The sequence below is a fragment of the Stegostoma tigrinum genome, chromosome 1, assembly GCF_030684315.1.
Source record: "Stegostoma tigrinum isolate sSteTig4 chromosome 1, sSteTig4.hap1, whole genome shotgun sequence".
Lineage (NCBI taxonomy): Eukaryota > Metazoa > Chordata > Chondrichthyes > Orectolobiformes > Stegostomatidae > Stegostoma > Stegostoma tigrinum.
In genome coordinates this window covers 10,712,603-10,728,184 of record NC_081354.1, presented here as the reverse complement: position 1 = coordinate 10,728,184, position 15,582 = coordinate 10,712,603, and the positions used below count along the sequence as shown (strand labels likewise).

The following is a 15,582-nucleotide window of genomic DNA, read 5'->3' as shown; positions in this document are numbered from 1 at the left end:
CCTCAGCAGCTGCGATGTGAACAACCTACTGCAATCACAGAAATATTCAGCTCCTATTTCTAACATCTCTGGATTTACACAGGATGGCATGTGTTTGCCAAAGTGTGAAATCTAAAACCAAGGCAAAAGGTCTTCTTTATCCTGACCTTCAAAAACTTCACCAAGCCAAATTTTAAACTCGTTTCCTCTTTCATCAGAAGTGAGATGCTTGTTAAACACAAAGTACGTAACAAAATCTTCCACCAGACACAACATTTATCCAATGTGGTCTGAGAAAGACATATCCAAATTACTCAATAACAAGGAAGTTACTGTCCAACACCTCACATTTAAGTTGCATGACGGTGTCTAGTATCGCTTTTCAAATCTCAACCCCTCAAAATGTTGCTCATTGCATAATTGATTTGTTGCAATTACTAAACATCAAAGAGCAAAATAAACACTAAACTAAAGCTTTTAGAGACTGACTCCCTGCCCTCTAGTGCCAGATGAATGCCAGATTCAACTATTTTTTAAAGTTGTTGTCCCTTTTGCATCTATCATTAAGCTCACGAAGAATAGACCAGGCACAATGGAAAGTGTCAAATCAATATATCATTTATAAGGGAAAAAAATAAAAAGTGCTCAAATTGATAAGGCATCTTACACACCCTCAAATCTCATAAGGAGGTCATTGTCTTTGAATCAGAATACTGAGGTTTCAAACTCAATTCAAAAGCATTGTTCAAACTGCATTGCAGTATCACACTGAGGCTTGTTACATTGCTAGCAGCTTGTTGGATTTTGCAGTGTATGACTTGGCTGCTCTGTTTTACACCAATGGTGACAGTTTAAAAGTACTCAATAACATGTACAGTGCTTTGGAAGAGCCAACAGTTATGAAGATGCTATATAAATGCAAAAAGTCTTCTTCATAATGTTAATGTCTACATTAGAACAGTCTACATTAGATTCTTCTTCAACATAGAAAACAATTTAAATGTAGCAAGGCCTTAGAAACCACAATGAGGTAATTACCATATAATCTGTAATTTATGGCCTTAACAGATAACCGTGAAACCAGGAAAACTTCTCAGATGCACTTTAATTGTGAAACATTCTATATAAATTCAAGCTATTTCTTTTCTTCTAGGTGAAAAGTCACACGACACTAGATGAGAGTTCAAAAGTTTTATTTGAAATCACAAGCTTTTGAAGCACTACCCCTTCATCAGGTGAAATGAAGAGAGCACCTAGGCAGAGATTTTATGTTCATCAGGAGCTTGAACAGTTCATCAACTTTACAAACACCTTTCACCCTAACTTCAAATTCACCTAGACAATCTCTGATACCTCCCTCCCCTTCCTGAGCCTCTCCGTCTCAATCTCTGATAACCATCTCAGCACCGATATCTATTTCAAACCCACCGACTCCCATAGCTACCTGGACTATACCTCATCTCACCCACCCTCCTGCAAGAATGCGATCCTTTCCTCCCAACCCCTCTGCTTCCAACTCCTCTGCTTCCACTACATCTGCTCCCAAGATGGAGTGTTCCACTCCTAGTCATCCCAGATGTCCTTCTACTTCAAGGACTGCAACTTGCCTTCTCCGTTGATCCACAATGCCCTCAACCACATCTCTTGCATTTCCTGCACTTCTGCCTTCACACCCCCACCACCTAACAAAAATAAGGTAGAGTCCCTCTACCTCACATATCATTCCACCAACTTCCACATTCAGCACATCATCCTCCGCCATTCTGCAACCTGTAATCTAACCCCTCCATCAAAGAAACATTTCTCTCCCCATCCGTATCAGTCTTTCATAGGACCGCTCACTCCACAACTCCCTCATATGGTCCACACTCCCCACCAACTCCACCACATCACGGCATCTTTCCCTGCAACCACAGGAGGTGCTACACCTGCTCCTACACCTCGCTTCTCACCTCCACCCAAGACCCGAGACAAACTTTCTATATCTGATAGGGGTTCACCTGTACATCTTCCACCTGGTCTACTATATCCATCACTCCCAATGTAGCCTCCTCTACATCAGTGAGGCCAAGCGCAGACTCAGGGACCGATTTGTACAGCATGTGCAGTACTGTACGGCAGTTGCCGACCATTTTAACTCCCCCTCGCTAAGAGGCAAATCCATCCTGGGCCTCCTCCAATGTCACAATGATGCCACGTGCAAACAACAGCTCACATTCTGCCTCCGGAGCCTACAGCCCTGTGGCCTCAACATAGAAATTATCAGTTTCAAAATCTCTCTACCCCTCAACCCCCCCGCCCCCCCACCCCACCACCCTGGTCTCATCCCATGTCCAACCCTCCCTCTCATGCACACTTCCTTGGCCGGACACGACCTGTCTGTCTTCTGTCCCATCTATCCGTCCCACCATTCCCACTGACCAATCCCTACTACCCTTGCCCGCATCCACCCATTGCCATCCCACCTACCCTCCCCCAGCCCCACCCTTCTTCCCTCTATTTATTTCCCAGCTCCCTTCCCCCTCCCCAGTCCTGATGAAGGGTCACGACCTCCAACATCTGCCTTCCTGCTCCACCGATGCTGCCTGACGCGTTCCTCCAGCTCCACAATGTGTTAACTCAGAGGAACGTGGTGCTGGATGCAAGCCAAATGATTGGAATAACATGTCAAGTAGAAGACATGCATGCCGAGGGTCTAATCAAAGTAATAAGTAAGCCTAAACTGTACAAACTAATTAAGGTAGACAGATCATAGCAAGTTGTTCTGTAGAATCACCCTTACTGTCCTGTTTTGACACAACGACCTTGATAATTTGTTGTAATCTCTCCATCTTAATTACTTTGTACAGTTTTGGGTTACTTATTACTTTGGTTAGATTCTCAGCATGCAACTCGTACCCCTAGGCATGTTATTCCAGTCATTTGGTTTGTCTCCAGTACCACCTTATTTTTAATTTTTAAAATTATCTCTCTGCATCAATTATTCGAATTAAAGGTCATTCCTTCACTTGTTATTCAGCTGTTGACACTTTATTCACACCATCAGACACTCGTGATCATCTGCAGAGACCTGTTATGCGGCCTGTCAACACTCCACTCACACCATTTGCATTATCTTTTGATCTCTCTGAATATAAAGTCTGTGCCTAGGTGCTGTCTTTACTTCACTTGACAAAGGGGCAGTGGTTCAAAAGCTTGTGATTTCAAATAAATCTGTTGGACTGTAACCAAGAGATAATGGGAACTGTGGATGCTAGAGAATCCAAGATAACAAAGCGTGGAGCTGGATGAACACAGCAGGCCCAGCAGCATCTCAGCAGCACAAAAGCTGACGTTTCGGGCCTAGACCCTAGTGTCGTGTGACTTTTGACCTGGTCTACCACAGTCCTACAGCAGCACCTCCACATCATTTTTTTTCTGTCCAACAAGTGGTAAATAATTATGTTGGGCTACAAAAACTTGTTAAAAGATGTTAGATAAGCAATTAGGACTTGATGCAAGTTCAGAGTGAGGCAGAGTTCTGAATGACCTCAAGCTTTGGTGGGTAGAACCAGTTTATCATCATACATCATCACAGAATCCCTACAGAGTGAAACAGACCCTTCAGCCCAATAAGTTCACACCAACCCTCAGAGCATGCCATCCAGGCCCATCCCTGAAAACTATGGGCAATTTAGCATGGCCAATCCACCTAGCCTGCACATCTTTGGACTGTGGAAGGAAACCAGAGCACCCCAAGGAAATCCACGCAGACACGGGGAGAATGTGCAAACTCCACACAGACAGTCGCACAAGGGTGGAGTCAAACCTGGGTCCCTGGCATTGTGAGGCAGCAGCGCTAACCACTGAGCCACCATGTTGTTCTATCCTGTTGATATGATAAAGACTCCATGTACCATTGGTATGGACAAGAGTTTCAGCAGAAATCAGCTGAAGTAAGGGCTGTGTCAGGCAATGCTATAGACATGGAAATGAACAGTCTTTATGAAGGTGTCAATGTGTACAAGTAGTCTGTCTCAAGACTAAATACAATAAAAAGGTTTTACACAGTCTTGGTTAGCATCAGACAGTTGCTCAGGAGAGAGACAGAGTTGGTGGCAAGGGAACCGAGTTTGCAATAGGGAGTAAAATCAATGGCCAATGTTTTATACCTAACACAGTTAACAAAACAGAAAAACTGAATAATTTCATTTGCACATTATAATGAAACAGTCCAGGGCATGGATACAACTTTACAGCCTACATCTTCAAGTGTTTGAAAATACTTAAATCATTTCCATCCATGATATGCAGCTTTCTTATTGTCTACTGGAAAGTCTGCTGTGTGACTTCTAAGCTTTGCACGAAGTGAAAAAAGCTCAAAATCATCAGTTTTAAAGGAATGAATTTAGGAATCACAAGAAAAATACACCACCCTTTGCAGATTGTGAAAATCCTCAGAGACTAATATATTCTGTTTCCACAGCACAGAAAAATGGTTAGTGTGAGAGCTATCCAAGAGAGATACATCAAATCCGTGGCAGGTGCAGTAAATAGTCCTCTAATACAGAGTTGGTTTCCCTAAAAGGATCATCTAATTATTCTACACATTCCTTCTTATATGCCAGTATTTGTATGACAGCTACAATTTCTCACCCAGTCCTCAAACCACAACCAAAAGGCCATGTAGTCACAAAAATATCTTTTTATACAGTTACTAAAGATCAGGTCAAAGACCTTTAAGGAAGGGATAAACTTTTAATTTTAGTCCACATGATTTTAATCTACATTAGTTAATTTTTCTGTATGCATTTTACTTCACTGTCATTAGATTTGCAAGCCATATACAGAATTTTCAAATAGAAACTCCAGGGTGTGTAAACATTCAGCTATTCAGAATCCACAAAAGCTGTATCAATAAAGGATGGCTAATCTTGCAATGATAAGATGAGGTCAACTCATTTTTTCGGATATCCACACTGCAACGCAGGAGCACTGCATGGGCTGGGAAAAATCAGACGCCAGGCAACAACAGCAATGGAAGGTCTCTCAATGCCGTGTGGAACTAAGTGAACCTGTAGCACAAGGTTCACTTTGAAAGACTGACTTTGGAGATCAAAAACATTAATTTGGTGTAAAATGTTTTGGCTAGGTTTTAACTTCTGAGAAAGGTACAGAATGGGTGTTGTGTAGAGGATCCAAGCACATATGCCAAAACCTCACAACCTGCATAGAGATAACCTGTACACTTCCCCATGGAGCTCTATACATTTTCTCAGCAGTTACATAAGTATATAATGTGCTCTAAGTCACCCAGCCCAATAAACAGGAATCCTGCACCCAAATAGTATTGGAATTCAAATTTACATTTTTATCAATATTACTGAATGTGAAAGTAGTAACAAACAACAGGAACATTTCCAAACTCAGGATGTTTCCTTTAAATTAGCTCATTGGCACATCTTATAATATATCTCTTTGACAGGTAAGACTTGAACCCAGACCTTCTGGCACAGATGTACAGACACTATTACAGTATCATGAGTCCTTCTTAAACTTCACCATCTGCCACAGTGGGAATTGAACCCATGTTCCCATAACATTTGCTTGTGGGTTCTGGAATATTAGTCTTGTGACATTAACAGTACATTATCACTTACTCTCATTTTTAGCAGCTTGGGTGTTTGTGTGTGCAAATTGTATGTTAATTAAGTATTTAATTGTATACAGGGGCTAATCAATTTGGGATTCACTTCTGCACCTATAAATTGGGAGAAGAAAGTGTTTCCTGCAGTAGTGTTCCTACCTCTAGGTCAAATTCAAGTCTGGCCCATTATGGAAATCTGTCCAAACACGTTGATAAAAAGCAAATAGGAGCAGGTTGAAACTAAGGTCAGGTCTTGGCCCAAAACATCAGCTTTCCCGCACCTAAGATGCTGTTTGGCCTGGTGTGTTCATCCAGCTGTACACCTTGTTATCTTGAAACTAAGGGTGCTTGGTTTGAACGAGCACAATTTTAATATGTCTCCGTAAATGAAAGCTTGTAAGTGTGTAAAGATCTAGGCCCTGGTTCTATCTTCTACTGCATTCCTATCTGGAGTACAACAACTTCCACAGCCTATCAGTGTTCCAACCCTATTAAAACACATTGCGTGCAAGGGATTTAATGAGGAGACTATCATAGTTAATCTACACTGGTTCCAAGAAATGAGAGCAGGCTTCAAGGCGGGCTCAAAGTATAGTGAGTTGAAACTTCCACTAAAAGGACTAAACTGAGAATCATCAAACTTTAAAATTAATCATTTGAACAGAAATAATGTGCATTTTTGCAGCTCCTTCAATGTGAGCTCATGCAAAATATTTTCTCATGTAATGTCTGCTGAGTTAGTTCCCAGCTAATAAAGGGCATTACGCTTTCATACGTGGACACAAAATTACTTATTCATTAAACTGATAGAAAGGGCAAAAACTAGATGTCAACAAACAGGAACGTTAGTTACTGTACAGCTACTATAAGTTTTAAGCCTTTGGGCAACTTTTGTTTTCCAATGAGAACCACATCATCATTATGAGTTTTGATTTGGGCATAATAAAAACACTTGCATTTATCTAGTTCCTTTCAGAAACTCAGTACGTCCTCAGTACAATACAGCCAATTAAATACTTTGAAATGTAGCCACTATCATAGGAAACATGGCAGACAATTTGCACACAGCAAGCTCCCACATACAGAAAATTATCAGACAACAAACAGTGAATGCTGGAGAAACTCAGCAGGTCCAGCAGCATCTATGAAGAAAGAGCTCTCTGATGAAGGGTCTAGGCCCGAAACGTCAGCTTTTGTGCTCCCGAGATGCTGCTTGGCCTGCTGTGTTCATCCAGCCTCACATTTTATTATCTTCGAATCTCCAGCATCTGCAGTTCCCATTATCTCTGATAGCATTTGATCCAAGACCGGTTACACTGCCTTGAGACAGGCCTACTTCTGATTCCTGCTGCTAATGAAAAGTCCAATGTAGTGATTGGAATGTCATCAGCCAAGTGGATCTCACAGAATATGAGTTCCCTGATTGGGTCAGCTACCTGGTCCAATCAGGGAGCCCTGGCTGACAGATACAAACAGGAGTATCAGGGGTTCTGCTCACTCTAGGAGCTGGCTCTGAGCTAACTCGGTCAGTATCATGTACTATGCACGTGTAAATAAAGGGTGAGTTGGTGACAGGATACCAGTCTCTGTGGAGTTATTTCATTCACATGCATAGACTTATTAGGTGAGAATTGCATTAACCTCAACTGTGACACACTCACTCCTCTCACTTTCTCCCCAGGTCAATCTGATGAAATGTTTGGTTTTACTCACACGTAAGAAACACTCACTTTGTCACAGCAACAAAGCGTTATGTCCTGTTTTTGAAGGAATCCCGAACCAACATCGCACAATCTTTCAAGATAACACTATATCATTCAGGAGTGAAACCAGGAAGCATTTTATAAAATACGTGAAAATCTTCAAACCTCAGTTGAAATTGATGAAACAGGAATAATGTCTGCTTCTATATCTGACAGGTGAGCCAGTGGACCAGGCTGTGTGAAATTAGCATTCCGCTGGCTGTGGAAGGCTTCATGAAAAATTTAAGTGACCAGAGTGTAACTATTCCACCTGAGATACTACACCTTGAGCACAAAATCTTCAAACCTCAGTTGAAATTTTCAAGACTGTGTTTGCCAGATTTGCATCAGACAAGGTTATCAGGGAATTGAGCATAAAAGATGGATAAATGGAACTCAGGTACAGATCAGATGACTGAATGGAATGGCAATCTGGCTCAAGGGAACGAATGGCCGACTACAGTTTCTATAGAGCCATAGGCCAGAAGAAAAGTCAGATATAAAAACAAGACTGCAAATACAAAACAATGCCAAAATAGCCTAAACTTTGAAAATTCGGCTCTTCATAGTCCATACAACTTAAGGAACAATCAGAGTTCTGCACATTACAAGCAAATTGCTTTTTTGAAAAAATAAAGTCAAAAAATATTTTCAAGTGGTTATTTCATCTTTTTTATGAAATTAATTTTAAATCCAGATTTTAAAAAATGCCAGCACAGACTGTACAGTAGAAAGTCAATATGAACCTTTTCTACAAGAAGACAAAATCAAAATCAACAGCGACTTCAAGTTTTACCGAAAAAAAATCAATGAACAATTCAAAAATTAACAACTTACAAAAAAGTGGTGAAGACAAGGCAGCAAGACCACATCTGTGAGAGTGAAATAAATCCCCTCAGCAAAGACATGTTCCAACGGCGGAAGGTCAGTTGTCTTCACTTTCCTAATGCTGCTCTGCTCCCTGTTGGTCACAGCTGGTACCTGTTCCAAAGTTAATTTAGAAAGAGCTGTCTTCAGTTCCAGGCTGCACACCTCAGTATCCTTATTTTCCTTCTTTCTTTCTTGTGATGTGTCATCCCTTCCATCAGTGTAAGATTCCAGTGATCTTTTCAATCCATTTTCAACGGACACCTCATTACTTTCCTTGGATAATAGCTGCAATTTCCGCCGACGAATCTTGTCATCATTATGAACTCGCACTGGTTCCCTCAGTTTGTGCTCAAGGTGTAGTATCTCAGGTGGAATAGTTACACTCTGGTCACTTAAATTTTTCATGAAGCCTTCCACAGCCAGCGGAATGCTAATTTCACACAGTCTGGTCCACTGGCTCACCTGTCAGATATAGAAGCACACATTATTCCTGTTAAATGCATAATTTATCGAACCGGTGCTAAGGGGCCCTCTTGTGGCATAGTGTCCCTAATCCCTGGATCAAGATACCTAGGTTCAAGTCCCACCTGCTCAAGAGGAGCATAGTAACATCTCTGAACAGGTTAATGAGGAAAAAAAAGTTAATTTTTTAAGAAAAAAATCAAACCTACACTAGATTTCAAGAAAAACTTGCAATTCTGCAAGCAATTACAGTCATTAAGATATATGTAGCCTTATCTCATGGAGTTGTATTCCAGGAATCAAAGCTTTCAGGTGAAATTGAGATATTGGACCAATTAGCATATTGATCAATTTGACATTAAAATTCTGGCTTTATTTTTCCACGGAAATATTTGTGTCTGTATTTATAACAATTTGCTTTGTCACATTGCAGCACTTCCACTCCATAAGCTATAATTATAGCATGATAAATTTACAAAAAGGTAACCCCTGTTATCCTTGTTGATCTATGAAATTACAGTTGGTGCAAGTCTTACAGTGCAGTAGGTAGCATTCCAGCTCCTAGCCCAGAGTTCAGGATTAAGTTCCAATTCAGCACTTATGACCAAGGAACATGCTTTCATAACACAGTCAAAAGGGTCGTGTGTCAACTGCAAATCTTTTCAACACACAGTAAACTTGCAACACTGCAAGGCAGGTATTAAAAGCAGGCATGTTTCCTGGTCAGCCATGGGATTGAAAGGAAGCTGTAGCTTCTATCATCACTACCCACAGTGCCAGATTACAACACTGACAAGGGAAAGTGTCAATCCCCACTCTAACTAAATTTGGGACTCATCTTGCTACCCTACAAGGTGGTGGTTGTGGCACTAATGGTTTGATCTGCCACTGGACAGAGAACAGAAATTACAAAGGAACAAGTTGACAGAACTCTCCTCTAATGTAAACTGTTAATACATTAACAGAGTTGTTCACACCTATTTCCATCCGTTTGTCTTTAAATGTACAAAATCTAGGACAAAATACTTGCTTTGCTTGTAGTAAGGTTATATGAAGCAAGGTATTCAAAGTAACTGATGGTGGGGTGATGATACAATCCTGGATCATCTTAATCCAAAAGCAAGACATAACTTCTTTTGGTTCAAAGAGTAAGTTTCTTCAAGTGAACTTAACCTAAAGCTTTGTTTTTCTCACATCATGGCTCTTGGGAGGACAACTGCCGTGTACCTGCTTCCCTTGTTGTTCTAGATGGCAGCGGTCTTTGAATTGGAAAGTACTATTTAAGGAGCACTGGTAAACTTCTGCAATGCATCTTGTAGATGGTACACGCTGCTGCTACTGAACATCAGTGGAGCAGGGAATGAATGTTGCTGGATATGGTACAATTCAAGTGGGTTGCATTATCCTGAATGGTTTCAAGCTTCTTCAGGGTTGTTGGAGTTGAAGACATCCAGACAAGTGGGGAGTATGCCATTACACTTCTGACTTGCACCTTTCAGACGGTGAACAGACTTTGCGGAAATCCGAAGGAAAATTACTCACTACAGGAATCCTAACCTCTGACCTCCTCTTGTAGCTACATTATTTATATAGCTAGTCCAGTTCAGCTCTGGTCAATGGTAACCACAGGATGTCGATAATGGGAGATCAGTGATGATAATGCCATTGAATGTCAAAAAGAGATGGTTAGATTCTCTCTTGTTAGAGAGGAACATTGAAATTTACATTCAAAGGCCCCTGAGGTGGCTACATCACCTCCGCTTATGTAGACTTGTCACAGTGATCTTTCTTACACTGTCTTGCCAGTGATAGAGCTGTTGAAGTAGCACTAACAGGTGATTTCAATTTCAGTACAATAAGTAAACAAAAGCAGTTAAAAATGTTTAAATTTAAAGTGGAAATAAAAGTTAAATTAAAGCACAACTTTAATATGGGTACTGAACTATGCCTGACTTCCCTGGTATATCTGGCTGCTTCACCAGGGAATTAAGCTTGGTCTTCACCACCCATGTGCCATCTTATAGAAGATGGACTGGTAAAATTAAAAGATGGGAAAACAGTTAACAGCGCCTATCTGTAATTATAATTCCTCAGCTGACTGGTAATAAAAGAAATGCAAGGGTCAAACACAATACGCCTTCAAAAGCCTGATGACAGAACAATGGCACAAGATGCAATTTTATACAAGGAATCACCAAATATGGTAGCAAAAGAGGGTGAGGAGGAGAAAATTGCTTCCAAATATTTTTTATAGACTATTTTAAGCTGGATTGTGTCCAGTAACATCTTGTTAAGTCGAATGAGATTCATTCCATTCAATAGAACTTACATGGTCTTCTAAAAATGAATCAATTATAAATAGCACTATAAATAGCACAAAGAACCATGTCAGGCAGAACAGAAATTTACAGCATGAAGAGGCTTAAACTCCAAAATCTAACATTGTTTACTCAAGTTATTTTATGATTTTCATACACAATCATAAGGAAACAAGTGATTAAATTTCTAAAAATAAACTTGATCTCCAATTTTTTCTCTGTCAATTGGATGTTAAACATTCTTTGCTATATTTGAAAAATAGCAGCGTGCTCACTGACATTTGACCCCAAAATCAAAATTAAAAGCAGATTAGCCACTAACTTGTTTCACAAATATTTGCAGAATCTTACTGGTGAAAATCATCTTTGTGAATAACAATCACTGCACATCAAAAGTAATTCACATTATGTTTAGTGTTTATCTATTTCTGCAGAATGCAAATAAGATGCCATAAAAATACATAACCATATTTCTTGATTCACTGGTATTTCTTGCTTAATTTCCTATCTCTACAATTCCTACAGTTTGGTGGTTCTGTCATTTTACTTCCATGTGGAACCTGGATATATTTTGCCTATTTTTGGTGACCTTTAGCTTCCTAGGCCCCAGGTTCTGAATTCTCATCCTTTTCCCCTCCACCTCTCCCACTACCTCTCTCTTCTTACTTGACATTCCTTAAGACCTACCTCTGTAACAAAGTTTTTGGTTGCTTGTACAATTCTGTTTGATAACATTCCTCGAAAGTGTCTGGGGAAGTATTACTGCTTCAATGGCACTATATAAATGCAAACTGATTGTTGCTGCCTCACTTCTATAGTTTCTTGCTTCAGGCCGATTTTACACAGATCATGGCTTCTGACAGATAACCCTGTGTCCGGTCTTTCCACAAACTGGTTCATTAAATTCAGCAAAACTGGTCAAGAATAATATAGATTGAATTTCAGTTAAGAAGTTTCGCAAGGTCACTGTTGATTTGAACTTATTGTTAACACGTTGCTATCACTGGATAGATTTTGATGAACAATTGGTTAATTTAACTAACTTCTTTTCAAAAAAAGTTCTACTTTCCTATTGAAAACTATTTTCTCACTATATCTCTGATCACTGGATCGGAATCAAACCATGGTTAGCAACATTCTGAACTCGTCTAATAAGTAACAGAGTTATTACAAGCATTAAGCTCTACACCAGATTCCACCCTGAAATTCACTTTCTCTTTAAAGTCCTCTCTTATCATTTTAATTCAGTGCAGCAGTTTATAAAGGTATTGTTGTAGACCAAAAAAAATCCTAAAGACAACTTCACAACGACAAAAGGAAGAAAAGCTAATTTGTGTCAAGAAAATGCATATTCAGAGATAATGGGAACTGCAGATGCTGGAGAATTCCAAGATAATAAAACGTGAGGCTGGATGAACACAGCAGGCCAAGCAGCATCTCAGGAGCACAAAAGCTGACGTTTCAGGCCTAGACCCTTCATCAGAGAGCGGGATGGGGAGAGGGAACTGGAATAAATAGGGAGAGAGGGAGAGGCGGACTGAAGATGGAGAGTAAAGAAGATAGGTGGAGAGAGTATAGGTGGGGAGGAAGGGAGGGGATAGGTCAGTCCAGGGAAGACGGACAGGTCAAGGAGGTGGGATGAGGTAAGTAGGTAGATGGGGGTGCGGCTTGGGGTGGGAGGAAGGGATGGGTGAGAGGAAGAACCGGTTAGGGAGGCAGAGACAGGTTGGACTGGTTTTGGGATGCAGTGGGTGGGGGGGAAGAGCTGGGCTGGTTGTGTGGTGCAGTGGGGGGAGGGGACGAACTGGGCTGGTTTAGGGATGCAGTAGGGGAAGGGGAGATTTTGAAACTGGTGAAGTCCACATTGATACCATATGGCTGCAGGGTTCCCAGGCGGAATATGAGTTGCTGTTCCTGCAACCTTCGGGTGGCATCATTGTGGCACTGCAGGAGGCCCATGATGGACATGTCATCTAGAGAATGGGAGGGGGAGTGGAAATGGTTTGCGACTGGGAGGTGCAGTTGTTTGTTGCGAACTGAGCGGAGGTGTTCTGCCAAGCGGTCCCCAAGCCTCCGCTTGGTTTCCCCAATGTAGAGGAAGCCGCACCGGGTACAGTGGATGCAGTATACCACATTGGCAGATGTGCAGGTGAACCTCTGCTTAATGTGGAATGTCATCTTGGGGCCTGGGATAGGGGTGAGGGAGGAGGTGTGGGGACAAGTGTAGCATTTCCTGTGGTTGCAGGGGAAGGTGCCGGGTGTGGTGGGGTTGGAGGGCAGTGTGGAGTGAACAAGGGAGTCACGGAGAGAGTGGTCTCTCCGGAAAGCAGACAGGGGAGGGGATGGAAAAATGTCTTGGGTGGTGGGGTCGGATTGTAAATGGCGGAAGTGTCGGAGGATGATGCGTTGTATCCGGAGGTTGGTAGGGTGGTGTGTGAGAACAAGGGGGATCCTCTTAGGGCGGTTGTGGCGGGGGCGGGGTGTGAGGGATGTGTCGCGGGAAATACGGGAGACGCGGGCAACGGCGTTCTCGATCACTGTGGGGGGAAAGTTGCGGTCCTTAAAGAACTTGGACATCTGGGATGTGCGGGAGTGGAATGTCTCATCGTGGGAGCAGATGCGGCGGAGGCGGAGGAATTGGGAATAGGGGATGGAATTTTTGCAGGAGGGTGGGTGGGAGGAGGTGTATTCTAGGTAGCTGTGGGAGTCGGTGGGCTTGAAATGGACATCAGTTGCAAGCTGGTTGCCTGAGATGGAGACTGAGAGGTCCAGGAAGGTGAGGGATGTGCTGGAGATGGCCCAGGTGAACTGAAGGTTGGGGTGGAAGGTGTTGGTGAAGTGGATGAACTGTTCGAGCTCCTCTGGGGAGCAAGCGGCGGCGCCGATACAGTCATCAATGTACCGGAGGAAGAGGTGGGGTTTGGGGCCTGTGTAGGTGCGGAAGAGGGACTGTTCCACGTAACCTACAAAGAGGCAGGCATAGCTGGGGCCCATGCGGGTGCCCATGGCCACCCTCTTAGTCTGTAGGAAGTGGGAGGAGTCAAAAGAGAAGTTGTTGAGTGTGAGGACGAGTTCAGCTAGGCGGATGAGAGTGTCGGTGGAGGGGGACTGGTCGGGACTGCGCGACGGGAAGAAGCGGAGGGCCTTGAGGCCATCTCCATGCAGAATGCAGGTGTACAGGGACTGGACATCCATGGTGAATATGAGGTGTTGGGGGCCAGGGAATTGGAAGTCCTGGAGGAGGTGGAGGGCGTGGGTGGTGTCACGGACGTAGGTGGGGAGTTCCTGGACCAAAGGCGAGAAAATGGAGTCCAGATAGGTGGAGATGAGTTCGGTGGGGCAGGAGCAGGCTGAGACGATGGGTCGACCAGGGCAGGCAGGGTTGTGGATTTTGGGAAGGACCCCACCCTACCAACCTCCGGATACAACGCATCATCCTCCGACACTTCCGCCATTTACAATCCGACCCCACCACCCAAGACATTTTTCCATCCCCTCCCCTGTCTGCTTTCCGGAGAGACCACTCTCTCCGTGACTCCCTTGTTCGCTCCACACTGCCCTCCAACCCCACCACACCCGGCACCTTCCCCTGCAACCGCAGGAAATGCTACACTTGTCCCCACACCTCCTCCCTCACCCCCATCCCAGGCCCCAAGATGACATTCCACATTAAGCAGAGGTTCACCTGCACATCTGCCAATGTGGTATACTGCATCCACTGTACCCGGTGCGGCTTCCTCTACATTGGGGAAACCAAGCGGAGGCTTGGGGACCGCTTGGCAGAACACCTCCGCTCAGTTCGCAACAAACAACTGCACCTCCCAGTCGCAAACCATTTCCACTCCCCCTCCCATTCTCTAGATGACATGTCCATCATGGGCCTCCTGCAGTGCCACAATGATGCCACCCGAAGGTTGCAGGAACAGCAACTCATATTCCGCCTGGGAACCCTGCAGCCATATGGTATCAATGTGGACTTCACCAGTTTCAAAATCTCCCCTTCCCCTACTGCATCCCTAAACCAGCCCAGTTCGTCCCCTCCCCCCACTGCACCACACAACCAGCCCAGCTCTTCCCCCCCACCCACTGCATCCCAAAACCAGTCCAACCTGTCTCTGCCTCCCTAACCGGTTCTTCCTCTCACCCATCACTTCCTCCCACCCCAAGCCGCACCCCCATCTACCTACTTACCTCATCCCACCTCCTTGACCTGTCTGTCTTCCCTGGACTGACCTATCCCCTCCCTACCTCCCCACCTATACTCTCTCCACCTATCTTCTTTACTCTCCATCTTCAGTCCGCCTCCCCCTCTCTCCCTATTTATTCCAGTTCCCTCTCCCCATCCCGCTCTCTGATGAAGGGTCTAGGCCCGAAACGTCAGCTTTTGTGCTCCTGAGATGCTGCTTGGCCTGCTGTGTTCATCCAGCCTCACATTTTATTATCTTGGCACTCATATTCAGGCTCTCTTCCAAATCATTGTTTTGCTGGATTGGGATTTGAACCCACAAATGAGTGCTTTAAATTTGGGCAGGACAAAGGAACTGGTGCATGATTTACTCAGGCCACACCTCAGATGACAACTGCA

The 15,582-nt window shown here is 43.4% G+C and overlaps 1 protein-coding gene across 3 annotated transcripts in view; it reads right to left on the bottom strand.

Annotated features, from left to right (window-relative positions):
• The window catches only part of gstcd (glutathione S-transferase, C-terminal domain containing), a 171,290-nt gene that overhangs the window by 147,725 nt on the left and 7,983 nt on the right, over window positions 1-15,582 (bottom strand). For 2 of the 3 annotated variants that reach the window (XM_059651281.1, XM_059651296.1), the window contains exon 3: window positions 8,185-8,679. The exons of the other annotated variant lie outside the window; for it this stretch is intronic. In XM_059651281.1, coding sequence (XP_059507264.1) covers window positions 8,185-8,679 — 495 coding nt within the window. The remainder of the gene's footprint in view (window positions 1-8,184; window positions 8,680-15,582) is intronic. 3 annotated transcript variants of the gene reach the window in all.